The sequence below is a fragment of the Perna viridis genome, chromosome 14, assembly GCF_037379345.1.
Source record: "Perna viridis isolate PV_CMFRI_1.1 ecotype Kerala chromosome 14, ASM3737934v1, whole genome shotgun sequence".
In the NCBI taxonomy this organism is placed as follows: Eukaryota; Metazoa; Mollusca; class Bivalvia; order Mytilida; family Mytilidae; genus Perna; species Perna viridis.
The window spans coordinates 12,265,339-12,281,584 of NC_142458.1; the positions used below are offsets into that span (position 1 = coordinate 12,265,339).

The window sequence follows — 16,246 nt, forward strand, 5'->3', positions numbered from 1 at the left end:
GTACATTGGTTGGCCTTGCGAGAAACCACGGTTTGGCATCATGATCAAAACAAAAACAAATAAATTCTTCTTTTAGAAGTTGTAGATAAAAATCGAATTGTCAATATTTATTTCGACGCCATTATATAATCTTTTTGAACACAAGAAACCCATGACATCATCAGCCATAGCAATTTCCGGTTTTGTCAATTTAAAAATGTCAATATCTCTTTTAATCTATTATTTTCTTTTGAATTCGGCAATGTATTTGGTTAAAAAGTGACTTAATTAATGGAGTGCATTGTAACAATCTTTACGACCATTAAATCACATTGTTAAAACATGACGAATATTAATGTTACCATTTTATTTTTAATTGATTTAGTCCCAATCACTTGAATTAATAGTTTGGGAGTTTAAAACCGTGAAATAGACGTTCGGAAATCGATGTTCAATTTTCATTTACTTTAAACGAGTTTGGAAGGTATTAAGCAATTACTGGAATTTTGCATTGTGGAAGTGGAATATATTCTATGAGAATTTTGTTTGTACATTATCAAATTCAGGAGTCAAACAGAAGACATACCACTTAATTTTGCTAATATTCTAATCATGTCAACAAAGATGACGATTTTATTTTAGTGTAGTTTTTGTATTAACAAAATACTAAAATAAGGATTCAAGCGAAAGTTGTGATAGAACTAAATTTGGCTAAAACTATTTTTTTTGACAGATTATGTACTGATCAGATCAAATCAATTCAGCTTTATTCGGAATGCTTATTTTAAATTCTTCTCAAATCTGTTTTTCAGTTAGAAAAAACATGCTCATTTATTTGATATTTATATTTAGTTCTATAAGATATTCGTACTCGAATTCATGCCACAAGGCAGCGGACATTACAGGTGGTTCTTATACGGATAACAGATATATGGACACGTATGTAATTCGTGCCAAAGGTCACTCTGGACCAAAAATGTGCATTAGGGAGTGTCTCATGCAAGCGGATTGTAATGCTGTTAATTACAAGGAGTCGAGTCGCTTCTGTGAGCTTCTCTTGGCAAACATGTCGGTGGATACACACATGTCGAGCGCTGGAGATCATTTCTCGTTAATATCAGACTGGACTATGGTAAGAAAGGTGTTCTTAATTAAGTTCCATGTTAAAGGAGAGTTATTTTTTGCTAATCAAATAACTCTATATGATTTACAAAAATCCTCCATAATTAATAACATATTTCGAACTTCTCGAGTTTGTCATAAACAATCAACAGTCAAGTAAACAAGAAAAGTTAATGATAAAAATTTACTGACAACCCACAATATATCAAACTTCAGCACACTCTGACCTTTTTATGTATAATTTTTATGTATATTTTTTTGCAATCGTACCCTATTATTAGCATTTGCAATTGTACTAATTATCATTACAAAGCAGAGGACGCTTACCCTACCGGTGCACCTGGTCCATACTCCCAGTTTTTAGTGGAGGCCGGGTTGCTCATTTACTTTTGTTACTTTGTATGTATGATTTTAGTTACTTTATGTTCTTTGTTGTGTATGTTACATTCTTTTGATTACCGCTATAACCTTGGTTCCCTTGATTACTCTATAACAATAATTAATGATGAATTTATTAAATGTATAACATTTTTCTCTCCAAGTAAGACCAAAGTTAACTTTCTGTAATTTCTTTAAAAGTTAATTTCAAAGTTTAAGTTGAAGCGATTCGTATATTCTGTAATTGTTTTTCCTCATCGTTTGAACAACGTTTTTAGTCTATAGAACTAAAAAAAATCTTTTTTTGCATTCTAGGCGCCCAATCAATGTTATCCGAACCCATGTTCTAATAAACAACAGTGTGTCTTAGCAAGTTACGGCTTCCATGTTTGTCTCCCCGTAGGTGGGTATTTTCATGTGTTTACCTGTTCATATCTTCTTTTTTATGAAGTTCTACAATTCTAGCAAACCAATAGCAAATATGTCCTTAAGTTATATTTAAAATTTTATCCGCCAATGCAGTTTGAACAACCTGTCCATACAGCCAAAATACAAATGTATGTTGGTTCCTAGAATGAGAAATACACATAATACAAGGTATGTTTTTTTTTTAGGTGAGGCTCATTTCAATTTAAAAAAAAAAGACTGAAAAAAGTAAATATGATGGCAAAACAACAAAATACAACAAAACAAAACACCCATTAAAAATAATAAAACAAAGACAAAAAAAAAAAAAAAAAAAAAGGGAACAAAAGTAATCCCAAAGCAAAAAAAAAAAAAAAAAAAAACAATCACAATAAAATAATACGTTCAGTGTTTTAACAATTTTTTTCTTCAGATGATTACTGTGCACCAGAACCATGCCTTTACGGTGGTACATGTAGAAACCGCGAAGAAGGATATAGATGCAGTTGTGCACAGGGATATTCAGGGAATACATGCAATGGTAAAACAATTACGAATATTCTAGGAATTATTTTTCTATTCAAAAATTAATGGTGATATTCTGGGAATACTCGCGATGGTAAAATTATTTGGGATATTCTATGACATCTTGCTGTGGTTATATTATTAGGGATGTTATGATAACACTTGCGAACGTAATATTATTGGGAATTATTCTTTGAATACATGTAATAGTATAATAGATAACTGGAAATCAAACGCACATGAAAGTAATATAGTAAATTTTATTTCTTATGTCGATTATATTGATATCGACAAACCGATTTCGGATATTGGTCAATATGGTTTGGTTTAAATACTTTTAGCGATAATATTGAATGTTTTTAGTTTTAATCAGTTACCAATTTCCACAGTCCCTACAAAATTCCAAGTTTTTCCTCAAATCTAGATTTTCTAGTGATTTGAGTGCTTAAAATTGGATGAAACCGGTCATCAAAACAATTCAATCACGTTCTGGTTCAGATGATGAAGTATAAACATGAAATACATTTCATTGCTATTATCAAGGTTTTGTTTACTTTCCTTTTCAGTGTTTCCTGTTATATGATTTTAAAATATTTTTCATTGCTCATTTACTTTTGTTACTTTGTATGTATGATTTAAGTTATTTTATGTTCTTCGTTATATATGTCTGTTTTCCATGTCTGGTCTTTGTCCTTGCATTACATTCTTTTGATTTCCACAAGAATCGTGGTTCCTTTGATTACTCTTACATTATTGAATCACTATTTGAATAAGACGGTAATTATCAAATATAGAACTTGTTATAAGACAAAGACTGCATCGGCGAAGATGTTTATTGATTTTCTGTGAACAATAGAAACCTTTTGTCGTAGAAGTCATCGTCTTCGTGTACAATTTTGACTTAGAAAACCATACTTAAACCATATATAATTGTTACGCACAGCGTAACAGGATGTTTCCCAGCTTCCCATTGTCACAGGAACATTTTAATTCAGTTTCAACGGCTAAATGATTGTTTTTCGGGTATTTTACAAAATTGTTCTATTTTTTAATGGCGTTGATCTTGTATAGTGACACTGATATGGCCGATGGGATGTCTTTGTAGTGTCGTATGTAAATGTCACCATAATAACCAAATTTCATATAAATCGGAGGATTTTTAAAATTTGGGTGGGAAAATCGATTCTATGGCAATGACCCCCAGAGTAGTTTTCAAAGCTAGAAATTTTTTTTCGGCTTGTAATTTTCATCTTTAAAACTCAATTTTAATCTAAATCAATTAAAAAAAAAACCAAACCTTTCCATTCTGATCTACAGAGGTATATTCCATCTATATTTGGATATAGACCCATTCTGATCTACAGAAGTATATTTCATCTATTTTTGGATATATTAATTTGAAAAAAAAATACTTATTTCATATTCTTCAGAAAATTTCAAGCATAATGATGATCAATTTTTGGATAAAAGATGTATCTGTTTTTGTGAGGTTTGGAAAGCATGTTTAAGATTTTAAGGAGTTAAGGAAAACAATCCCCTTTAGTAATCAAAATTATTCGATTAACAATCTGCCTGCTAAAAATCGATTAGTCTACAAATGATGGCCTTTTTTCTGCCAAGTTTGGTTAAATCCGCTCGTCCGTTTCTGAGGAGTTCTGCGGACAAGACGAGCTTTAGACAAAATAGTAATAATAATAATAAAAACGGGGTAAAATAACATGTTCCCCGCTACTTCGTTAGGGGAAAATAAAAGCAAAAACATAGATGAAAAGCATATAGCTATCTATCAGTCTGGGAACACGTTCAACAGAGAAGCTAGGCTATGCTTTTAACACAGTTTGGTTCTAAATGAATGATACATTTCGTATAAAAAAAGTACTGTTTTTGTGTTAATCTCTTTTCTTGACTAAATTAAAATATTCGCTATTCTTGTCATAATTTCTGGTATCGTATATCTGGCACGTATCTATCGTTTGGTAAAATTTTGTATTACCAACATCTAATATAAAATATATAAATCATATGCTTAAATTTTGAATTTCTGTTTAAAACTTCGAACTGAGCATGGATGAGTACAATATACAAATGCAGCGACTGTCTCATATCAATTGTATTATTGGAGGAACCATTTGAAAATATGGAGGTGGAGGAGCTTGGATAATTTGATCATTTCACTAAATGTATTTGTGTTTCAACATTTCATGTTTAATTTATTCGTCTCCCGTTAATGACTAACCACTTGACATGAACTATAAATTTTTGTACTGCCGTTTTAGAGTAATTTCTGTTCAACTTGGCCACTCCATCGTTACCGCATGAATGGAAAAGTTGCTCTATCACAAATTACAAGACTTCGTTTTTAATTGGTTCTTGGGTAGTTAACACATTTCCCACAGATGCAAAGTCCAAACTAACATTTGAAGCATTTATTAGTTAGAAAAAGTGCGTCATCCAGAAAACTACATGTTTTATAACTTATTCAAAAGAAACACTACCCGTTGTTAAGAGAAAAAAAATATTTGTTTACACGATCTCATTTTGTTTCGAATTTTAACCAAATATTTAACTAGAAATCCTTTTTTAACTAACCGTTACACTTGTTTAGAAATGCAACAAAAAGTGTCTATGAATTGTATGTAATATGAGTTTTCAGAAATCAAATAAAAATTGTTAGGTTACAGAAATTAGAATTCTGATCATACAGCTTACTAAGTATTGTTGTCTCCAGTGTTGTTGTTATAGTAGTATCCTTATGGGTCTTCAAACAAATTAGGAAGCTAAGTGCATTTATTGTTTTGCATGACTGATTTATTCAACGAGTCATAGTTTTCCTTTCGTCGTTTGTCTACCCCGGACGACTTTTTATGAGCAACTCGGCGAGTGTTTCTCGAAAAGCAGAGGACGCTTACACTACCGGTGCACCTGGTCCACGCTCCCAGTTTTTAGTGGAGTCCGAGTTGCTCATTTGCTTTTGTTACTTTGTATTTATGATTTTAGTTACTATATGTTCTGTGTTGTGTATGACTGTTTTCCATGTCTGGTCTTTGTCCCTGGATTACATTCTTTTGATTACCGCTGTAACCTTGGTTTCTTTGATTACTCTTGCACTCAGTAGAACCTCTCGATGATGGATGTGGATTCCTATTTCGATAGTTGTGGTTTTTTAATTACTTCATGTATACGATAAAAGTTTGGATTTAGATATTCCTATATAATTGATTCTAATGCTGCTGATGAAAGGTTACTCATCGAAATTTGCATTATAAATGATTGGTAATTTTGTATTTTGTTAACAATGAATTGGTACGTTCTGTAACGACTATGCGTTTAATCAGTTGTAAAACATGTAAAGTGTAAGAATCTTTCTAAACTTGTCTGTACTCTACGATCGGTGAGGTTATAGCACAAAACGCTGACATGACCAAAATAGTAACCTGATAATATCCAAACTGAAATATACCAATGCAATACATTCATATAAATGTTTTCATATTTTGTGAACCAAACATTTGTTTAAGGAAGTAAACCTTGGGTAAGGGACATGACTCTTGAAATCAGGGATATGTTTGAATCATTTTAAATTTCACCAAAGCCTTTCAAGCTTTCATATGAAACAGAATGAAATCAGCCCAAGTTACTTTGGTTCTTAGACGAGATTGATGTAAAATGCTGATTACAAACGTTCCAATTAATTCAATGTGGATCCTGAAAAAATTCTTTTGGAGATCCTTAATTCAAGATTATTACCAGAATATAATAGCATTAAAACCTATGATTTTTCAACATTGTATTTGTCTACTTCATTCCCCATACTCGGTTAAAATCCCAACTAAAACATTATACATCGTTGTTTCTCCAAAAACGATGGTTCACCAAGATTTAGTCCTTGGTAAAGATTCCTCAAAGTTTGTATTTCTAGATATATATGTTTTCAAAATGCTAGACTTTTTGATCGACAAGATATTTGTCCAGTGTGGTGGACACGTTTTTCAACTAACGTTCGGCATTCCAATGGGAACAAATTGTCCTTCTCTACTTGTTTACCTATTATGAGTCCGCATTTATAGCTGATCTGATCCAAAAGACGGAACATCGTTTTGCTAGATCTTTTAATCTCAAAGTTTCATTTATTTTTGTTACATTGTATGTATTATTTTAGTTACTGTATGTTCTTTGTTGTGTTTGTCTGTTTTCCATGTCTGGTTTTTGTCCCTGAATTACAATCTTTTGAATACTCATTTGATCTTGTTGATTTGTGTTCTTTGTGGTGTGTTTCTGTTTTCCACGGCTGGTCTTTGTCCCTGGATAGCATTCTTTTGATTACCAATATAAACTTAACTGCTCTTTGATTTCCGCTTGAATCTTGGTTCCCTTGATTACTCTTCCAATGATTTGTAAGAATTGTGTCCCTTAACGTAGGTCTACCTCTTCAAACCGAATTTATAACACAGCCCAAAAGAAATTTAGTGTCGACAGATTTCACTGTAAATATAGAAGATGGATTCGTTACAAGTGATGAATTTCTCATCGTGCAGTTAGTCAGTGTAATTATCATTCTTGTGGACCAAAGTTTCTCCAATGGCTGATTTTATGGTTGGTCATTAATGTATAGAATAAGAAACAACCGATTTTAACTATATTTTTGCACTTCCAATGTCTATTCCCCATGAGCTGATTGTTCTTCAAACACATTAATAATTAAGTCATTATGTTACAGATTGTCATTCTATATTTAAAAGTGTAATGATGACAAAATTAACAATTTATGATACTATACATTTCTCAATTAGAAATTTCTTTTTTTCAATAACTCAATTGTGAAAGAGCAGATGTAATACTGGTTGTCATTATAGCCTCATTATTTCTCGACATACAACAGATCAAATCAAATGACAATATTAAAAGTTGTTATTTTTAGACGTAACAAAATAATTCGAACAGTTTCTTCAATTTTCTTGAGAAACGATAAATAATTCACAATGAAGGAGATCGACATAGGGTAAGGAAAATAAGGGTATTAAAATCAACCCAAGTTACTTTCATGCTTACATGATATTGATGTGAAATGATGAATACAAACGTTCAAATGATTTTCAACTACCCTAGGTCTACCGTCTTAAGACCTTCTTACTTTTTCACTATTATAACAGCGGATATCATGCAAACGGCAGTTTAGCTCTATTAACAAACGAGAATACCGTCATGTTTTTATTTGCGAAAAGGCAACTCGCTTTTAAGTGCCATTTTCAGTTATTTTTTATATGAATTCTGCCTCGTCTCTAATCTTCAAAAATCTTTTTATTCCCATTTGTTTACAAGTAACACTACTTGGACATCTAAATACTAAGCTTAAAAACAATTTCCACATTTACCCTTGTTTTTTTGTATGTGTTACTTGGGTGATTTAAAGTTCTTTGTTGTGTTTTCAATGTCTAGTTTTTATCGTTGGAATGCATTCTTTTTATATTCGCTAGAATCTTGGTTCTTTTTTCTTTTTGGACTAACACTAAATGCTTTTTGAGCAATATGTATAATTAGGATCATAGAATTATGTTTTATTATTATTTTTTTATGATGATACTAGTAATCGCCATATGTTCTCTTCTTAGAGTTCGTTTTGGTATAATAACTAAGCCTACTGGATTCAACTTCAGAGACGACGGGGTTCTTTAATGCTTATGAATATCAAAATTTATAATAAAATATTCCGAAGAATCCGTATTCAATGTATGATACAAAACCAATTATTTGCTTTATCTGTAAAATTTGACTGCTTTCTGCTGCCAGAAATGGGGATCATTTTCATTTAAATTTTCCCCAACCCCATCCAACGAGAATTTGCTTAATTCTTTGTTTTTCATCAGTCTTTAATTGAAATTGATGACATCACAAATAGTTGATATTATTCAGAGAATTAAAGTACTTTTACAAGATTTGTGGCACTTGCATCAGATTGTCTGTTTTGTTATGAAGGACGGATTATTTCAGATCTCAACTTTAGACGTTGCATCTTCTCAATTTTGGAAGGTTAATTACATTAAACTTAGTAACCGGGTGTGTTCAATGTGCATATCTAATTAAAGAAATATTTTGATTACTTTTAGAGGGCAATCTGATAAATTAGTTATTATTCTTTTATGAGTATATTTGGCCTTTTGATATACTTTATTCATATTTATTATATTTATTAGAAGGATATAAGAGAAACGTTTTCCTTTACCATCGATTTCTAAGTGTAGGTCAAGATATGAGGCTGACTTCACAGTGCCTGTAGTATCTTTTATCTCAAGTTCTTTTGGGTAGATGCGATGTATCAAATCCCCGAAATTAGGATTTTTAAAGATAACACGTCATCTATATAGCGGAAACTGAGATTGAAGGATCTAGCCAAACAATATTCTTTCTTTCTGATCAGATCAGCTATAAAAGTTAATTTGAAACTCCTTGTGTATTTTTCAAAAAATCATGAAAATTTATGGTACACTATAGAAACCTATAGGGCAAAGAATACAAGACTGAGACCTCTACATCTATAGTTACAGGGGGCAGCCATCTTTGCTATAAGATTATCTCCCTTACTGCCAAATTACCAGATGGCAGCACTAATTATGATGTAAATACTTGATCTGATGTAGTATTAAGTAAACAACCCTAAAAATGTGAAGAATATACAGTTTGTCACCAATAGAAAATAATGAAAGTGGTTCTACAAATTTATTTTACTGTGAGTGAAGTTATAATTTCTATGAAATGGAATATACACAAGCTAATAATGGAACAAGAAGGACATATATTTATTTATAATTTAAGTCATTGACACTGCTGATGTATTATATGTTTTTCTATACATTACTCAATCGTGCAAAACATATATATTTCTGTTTCTCTTAATTTTAGAGACCATTCAATTGAATTGAAAACAAAATCAAAAGCTGTTTAATAAAAAGATTTTGAAAGACTTTGTTTACAAATTAAAGAAGTTAACATTCTTGAATTTGATATTCCATGAAATGCAAACAAAGAGAAAATTAAACTCTTTTAATATTTATCTTCTTTTTTTCTCATTTTTTGTTTTGTTATGAACACACTATAAAAGTGTAATATTATTTACATCTTGTCTGATGACCTGCTGTGCAGTCTCATTTTCCATTCTCAGTTTTTATTTTTTTTCACACCTAATGTTGATTAAAAAAACAAAGTTTTGATATTTGTCATTATACAATTGTTTTAAATTATATTTTCTACTTCACACTCATTTTGTTTCTTGTGTGACCACATGATAAGATAAAGATTAGTGCCACAGATACGCCATAATCATGATGCATGCTGGGAAAAAGTTAGCCTCCTGTGTTGGTGTTTATCAGTTAATTTAGGCTAATTAGTGAAGCTTTAAAATTAAAGAAACACATTTTTTGTATGTTTACATATTATTGAATTAGGATAAAACTCTTTTGGGGTTCCTATTCCCTTTAAATCTTTATATCCATTGTTTAATCAGGTAATTGAGAAAACTATATGAGTAATTAACAATATAAATATCATTAAATGTACAATTGTTTTTGGTGTTTTCAACTAGTTATCAATGTAGTAAGATTTAAACTCTTGGAAGACATTTTTCATAGTTTTTTTTATGGGAATTAACAAAGAGTTTTACTGAGAGTCGAATGAAGTTTAAGAAGAAGCAATACCAAACTACATTGAACAGGGCCCCAGTGCCACAAAGATACTAAAGTTACAGAGTATCCTTAACGTCTGTGGTAACTCTAATCAATGTCGTTGAAATTGATGACGTCTCAAAGAGTTAAGAATTTTTTTCGGACTTTTTCAAGTTTTGGGGCACTTGGGACTGGTGATTCAAAAATGTAAGCAGATTTTGTTTCTTTCAAGACATCTCACCCTGCTGCTCCTTGAAAGAAATAATCAATATCATATTTGTCATTTTGAAATCTGAATTTCGGTTCAATATTTTATTTCTATTATTTAATTAAATTAAAACATGAAATGAAGGGAAATATTTCAATAACAAATGAGTTCAAAGCCCCTCGAAAATTACTCATTTTGACTTTAATTTTCGCCAATTTGGATATGAATTCCTATCAATTGAAGAAATGATTTCAACTATTAAAACGCTTGACTTTACGACAATGGATTTGGTGAAGATGAATAGAGAGCAGTTCTACCAGAATGAAAATGTTAACTCAAGGCCACACTGGTGGGTCACATGACTGGAACTGCCCCCTAAACAACATCATGCACAGGACACATTTGCGACAGTCACTGCAATCGTTTCAAGTGACAATCCAGATCAATGACCCTTGTTCTTGTAGCCTTTGTGTAAAAAAGCGGCAATAAAATAAATGAAATGGTCACAATTTCTAGGAAAGAGTTTGGACATATAAAACCAATACACTAGGTCAACGAGTGTATGAAGAATGTTACTACCTTGGATGGAGAATGTAACAATGTTAAAATCAAAGTTTGTTATGTAGTTTAGTTAAAAGTTGTTCTCTTTTGTCAAACTCGCTATGAAGGTTAAGATAAAAACAATCATCAGTGTGTCTTTTGTGTACTTGATGTTGTGTTTTTTTGCGAAGGTAAAACACAGTAACCAAAAATGAAGCGAGCAATTAATTGATAAAATGTTATGTATATAGTAGAAGCTGAAACTTAAGTATAGTAAAGCTTGAATCAAAATGCAATTGCATTTTTGATTCGGGCATTAATGTTTATCTCCTAATATTTGACCCCATTTGCTCATTTTATTTTTTTTAAATGCATTTCATCATTTAATGTACTAGAACTAGGTTTATGGCAAGGTCGATACGGTTTGTGTTAGTTGTTGTAAATGTTATTTGTGTTATGATATTCAAATACAATACATTATCCACTTGACTAAGTGTCATACTAAAATGATTTTGTTTACTCTGCAGATCAATTAATGGAGATTATTTTGTGATGATAGCTCTTTGTCATCCATTTTCGAAATGTAATGTAGATGGAAGTTTAATTATTTCAGTCCTTTAAACGGTTACCGCTCTATTTCCAAAAACAGTTTTCCCACAAATTATCTGATCTAAGGGTAAAATGCGTGTGATGTTAAAGTACAATTGTGACGTCTAACTTTACAGCAATGTGATGATGTGACCAAAAAACCAAGTGGTTCAAACCTGACTTTGCTGATGAATTAAATAAGAATTAAATAGTAACCTATTTTGAAATGGAATAGCTGAATAGAGCGCTTTATATTATGCTTTACGTTCTTACTTTACAATTTACATGATTTAATACTCAAAGGAAGTTTCAGTTGTTTACTAGAATAAAAAATAGTTATTTTTAGCACATCAACATTATGTATTTACAGTATTATTAATATATGCTTTATGGTGTATCTATCTGGAAGCGATATGTTCAACGTGTCATAGTTTCCTTTCGTCTAACTCGGACTTAACTGCTTATAAGCAACTCGGCGGGTGTTTCTAGAAAAACAGAGGACGCCTACCCTTCCGGTGCACCTGTTCCATGCTCACGGTTTTTTTTATGGAGTCCGAGTTGCTCATTTCCTTTTGTTTGTACGTAATATTTTGGTTATTGTATGTTCATTAGTGTGTGTTTCTGTTTTTCCTGCCTGGTCTCTGTCCCCGGATTAAACTTTTTTATCTATTATTATGGAAAATTTGCACAAGGAAATCTTCTCTTAATTTCATTTTCATTATTTTATATTTGTCATACATCTTAACCTAAACGGAAGTAAAATTTTAAAGAATGATATTATATTTCTTATAATAATATTGTAAATACCCAATCAACGGAAAAGTAATAGACACAATATTGTGTTCAGTTTATAATTACTCAAAGAAATACCTGAATGTAGTAATAAAAAATACACATATATTTATCAATGTTAACTAGATTATTTACAGTGTGTTTATTTGATTAATATCTTTGCATTTTACCATACAAGAATTTAAGATAAGAAACCTCTACAAACTACAGAAACAAGTTCCAAAACAAGAATTAACATATATAAAATGAAATCAACAGACTGATATCATAGACCTTATTGTCTTTTTTTTAAACTTTGTACTATTTTAGTGACACCTTGCTCCAGCAATCCATGTCGAAATGGCGCTACATGCAACCTAAACGGACCAGGATGGACATGCACATGTCCTGCAGGCTTCTACGGTTACAGATGCCAACGTAAGTACTGCTTCTAAATCAAAATATTGCCTCGAAATAAAACAAAAACAAAAAATAAAAAAAAAGCAAAAACAAAAACAAAACCAAACAAACAAACAAAAAGAAAATTCCCGCGTGTACATGCTGTGAATGTAAGCATTACGTATTGCTGAAATATGGCCGTAAATTACTCTTCACAATTGGCTTATTTTACATGCAAATTTAATTGTACAAACTCGTGTATAAATAAGGATAAAATAATATTTCTTGCAAAGAAGAATAATATTATATATGCGACGAATTCTATCTTCCAGGAAGGGGCTAATTCCAAGGTTGAAAGAAAAAAAATGTAAATGAGTTTCAGTTTATTTTTGTAATAATATTACTTGTACGCCACATTCTGATTCTTTAAGAGTAGATCACAAGACGTTTTTTTCGGATATTTCACCACATAATTTATGATGATATTGTAATAAGATATGAGCGGTGTGTATACTATATTTCAGTGTATTCAGTAAATAACTATTTAATGTCATCATGAAAATTGATTTATTCAACGGGTCATAGTTGTCCTTTCCTCGTTTGTCTACCCCGGACTTGACTTTTTATGAGCAACTCAACTTGTGTTTATAGAAAAGCAGAGGACGCTTACCCTTCCGGTGCACCTGGTACATGCTCCCAGTTAGTAGTGGAGTCCGAGTTGCTCATTTGCTTTTGTTACTTTGTATGTATGATTTTAGTTACTTTATGTTCTTTGTTGTGCATATTGGTTTTCCATATCTGGCCTTTGTCCCTGGATTACATTCGTTTGATTACTGCTATGACCTTGGTTCCTTGATTACTCTATCATATAATAAGATAAAGAAGTTTTTGCGGAAGTCATCTTTGTTTGCTTTGTTTAAAAAACACACATTAAAATTTTATTGTACTGCTATTTATTGTCGGATGCGGAGGTGATGGGTCCGATCTCTGACAGAGAACTTTTAACTTGCATTTTTGCCAAACACACAGTACTTTTGGGAATGAGGGGATACACTGACGTCAGGTTGGGTCAAAGTCAGAATAATGTGTACAAGTTGGGTTGAATGCATACCTGTTGACTGTCGTCTGTGAATTAGCACACTAATAAAGAACACGCCGCTAAGTGTATCAGAATAATACAAAGTAAGGTCTGTTCGATTGGTCAATCCAACTCATCCTGAAATGAATGAAATATTTGTGATAGAACATAAATCAATCAATCAAGGTGCTATCTCTCTCTATATATATAGCGAAAATTATTAATATATTTAGATACACCCTGCACGGTTAAGCCTTGCTTACATCTTGGCACGTGCAGCATAAATGGTTCAACATTTGATTGCACGTGTCTGAATGGATTTGAAGGATCGACATGTGAAGGTAACTAAACGGCAGAGTACATAATACATTTTTAGTTGGATAATCCGATGTGGTCTTTAAATATAAACGATGATCTCTTTTGTTTTTTTAATTAGTTAATATTGTTTGTACAATTCTGAGAAAAAGACCACTGATCAGTATCTTATTTTAAGTCTGATTAGCTATATGTATAATTGTTGCCATCAACTACGGTACCCATCGTTTAAGGCCATATGATCTCTTTATGAACTTTACAGGAATTTCAATTTAAACTTAGCTTTCGAATATTATTAAAGGATGTAGACCTATGATAAGGGAAACAACTCTTAAAAATCATTGGAACGTTTGTATTCACTATTTTACATCAATGCCATGCAAGCATTAAAGTAACTTGGACTAATTTTATTCTTTTTCAATTGAAAGCTCGATAGGCTCTGGTGAAAATGAATATAATACAAGTATATCAGTGATCTCAAGAGTTATGTCCCATACCCTACGTCTACTTCCTTAATCTTCATACAATTTCATTAATGCAGTAACGCCATGTATTCACAAACCATGTATGCATAATGGTACGTGTTCAATATCATCATCTGCTGCTGTCGTCTGCTCCTGTGAACCCGGTTATTCTGGACAGAAGTGCGAAAGTACGTATCCTCATACCGTATAGCGGTTTTTTCATGGCGGGTGTAAAATTTAGCGAATCTTATTTTGGTGGATGCTAAGTTGTGCATTTAGTACCTAAGGTCAGAGTAAAATATTTAGCGGAATTTATTTATGTGTTTTAACCAACGGCTAAAATACGCCAAAATTAGCACCCTGCGGAAATTACCAGCTAAACGGTATATCAGAGTCAAGAGTAGCATGTATTTATTGTAATAAATATTTAGACAAAATGAAAAATTAATGCACAGATGAACACACATTTATTTTTTATGTACCAGTCCACATAAAATTTAGACACTGTCCATATTGAATTGATTCACAGTGACGAAAAACCATATAGATGAAACAATGTTTTTTTTTAATCTACATATTCTATATTTTTACGTAACAGTTGTCTTTTCAATATCCAGATCTGTACTATTGAGAAAAGCATACATTTATCTCCCTTTAAAATCAACCAAATCGAACAAAATCATGAACGATAACTCTTGCAACGTGCTATTTTCTTGTACAATTTATATAAAAAGCGCAACACCCAAATGAAACCCAAGACTGGTTATGGTCAGCAACTTACATAAGAAATACAAATAATTCGGTGGGTTTTTGACACGCTTGAGTCACCCCCAGTCTAATTTATTTGAAAGACTGCTGCTTATGAGCGTAAAATAATGGCGAACGTACAGTGAACCCATGGTTGTCGAACATCTTTACTTACAGATGGTATACGCTACGATAATAGAGAACCAACAATTAATTATGTACTGTAATTGTAAACAGCATGGCGGATCATAATTTCTTCAAATATATGTGGTTTGAGCATATTCGCGAATAGTTACTACTGTGTCAATTATAATTTCAAAGTCCGTTTTCCCGGAACAGAAATTAATTTAAAAAATAGTTGAATTTAATATGAAATATATCAGTTATATTCTAACAAATCGAACTAAAGCAAAAGAAAATATGTAAGTAAACACACACACACACACACACACACACACACACACACACGAAAGAAGTAACAACCATAACCTTTTTTTCAGTTACTCCTTGCACAAATAACCCTTGTTATAATGGTGGTACTTGTAGTATAGATGATGCCACGTTCAAGTGCGCATGTCCGAATGGATATTCCGGAAATAGATGCGAAGGTAATTTGAAACGTGTCTTTTAAGGCGAACCATATGCTACTGCCAGGACTGGTCATTGCACGAAAGCTGCAATTCCTTCTGACATTTGACACATTCCTATTTCTTTATCATATAATCAGGCTGTAATATAGATCAATGCAATTTGTTCCCGAAATGAATTGTTCAAACGACCTTACAAAAATATGAATTGCTTTCACTTAAAAACTTGTTAATGTTTAACTATATCATACTCTTCTAGGACTGGCAACCAATTATACTTTTTCTTCTCGTATTGCTATTCAAATTTATACCTTTATTTATTGTCAACAAAAGTTTATAATGACACATTAACTCCTTATTTTCTCCCTTAATGATTTTGTTGTAAAACCTAAACCATTTTCTATGAGCGAGATATTGACGTTAACTTCTTATATAGTTTATTGTAGAGTGTATCATGCTAAGCATTCCTTCGATTTTTTTATCTT

At 31.7% G+C, this 16,246-nt stretch overlaps 1 protein-coding gene across 3 annotated transcripts in view; it reads left to right on the top strand.

Moving 5' to 3' along the window:
* Nucleotides 1-216: 216 nt before the first annotated feature.
* Nucleotides 217-16,246, top strand: part of LOC148598227 (uncharacterized) — a 70,912-nt gene continuing 54,882 nt past the window's right edge. The window contains exons 1-7 of one of the 3 annotated variants that reach the window (XM_088561364.1): nt 217-1,111; nt 1,795-1,882; nt 2,318-2,425; nt 12,502-12,609; nt 13,882-13,989; nt 14,505-14,615; nt 15,675-15,782. In XM_088561364.1, the coding sequence (XP_088417490.1) occupies nt 755-1,111; nt 1,795-1,882; nt 2,318-2,425; nt 12,502-12,609; nt 13,882-13,989; nt 14,505-14,615; nt 15,675-15,782 (988 nt within the window). In that variant the 5' untranslated portion in view covers nt 217-754. The remainder of the gene's footprint in view (nt 1,112-1,794; nt 1,883-2,317; nt 2,426-12,501; nt 12,610-13,881; nt 13,990-14,504; nt 14,616-15,674; nt 15,783-16,246) is intronic. The other 2 variants (XM_088561365.1, XM_088561366.1) reach the window with 2 other exon arrangements.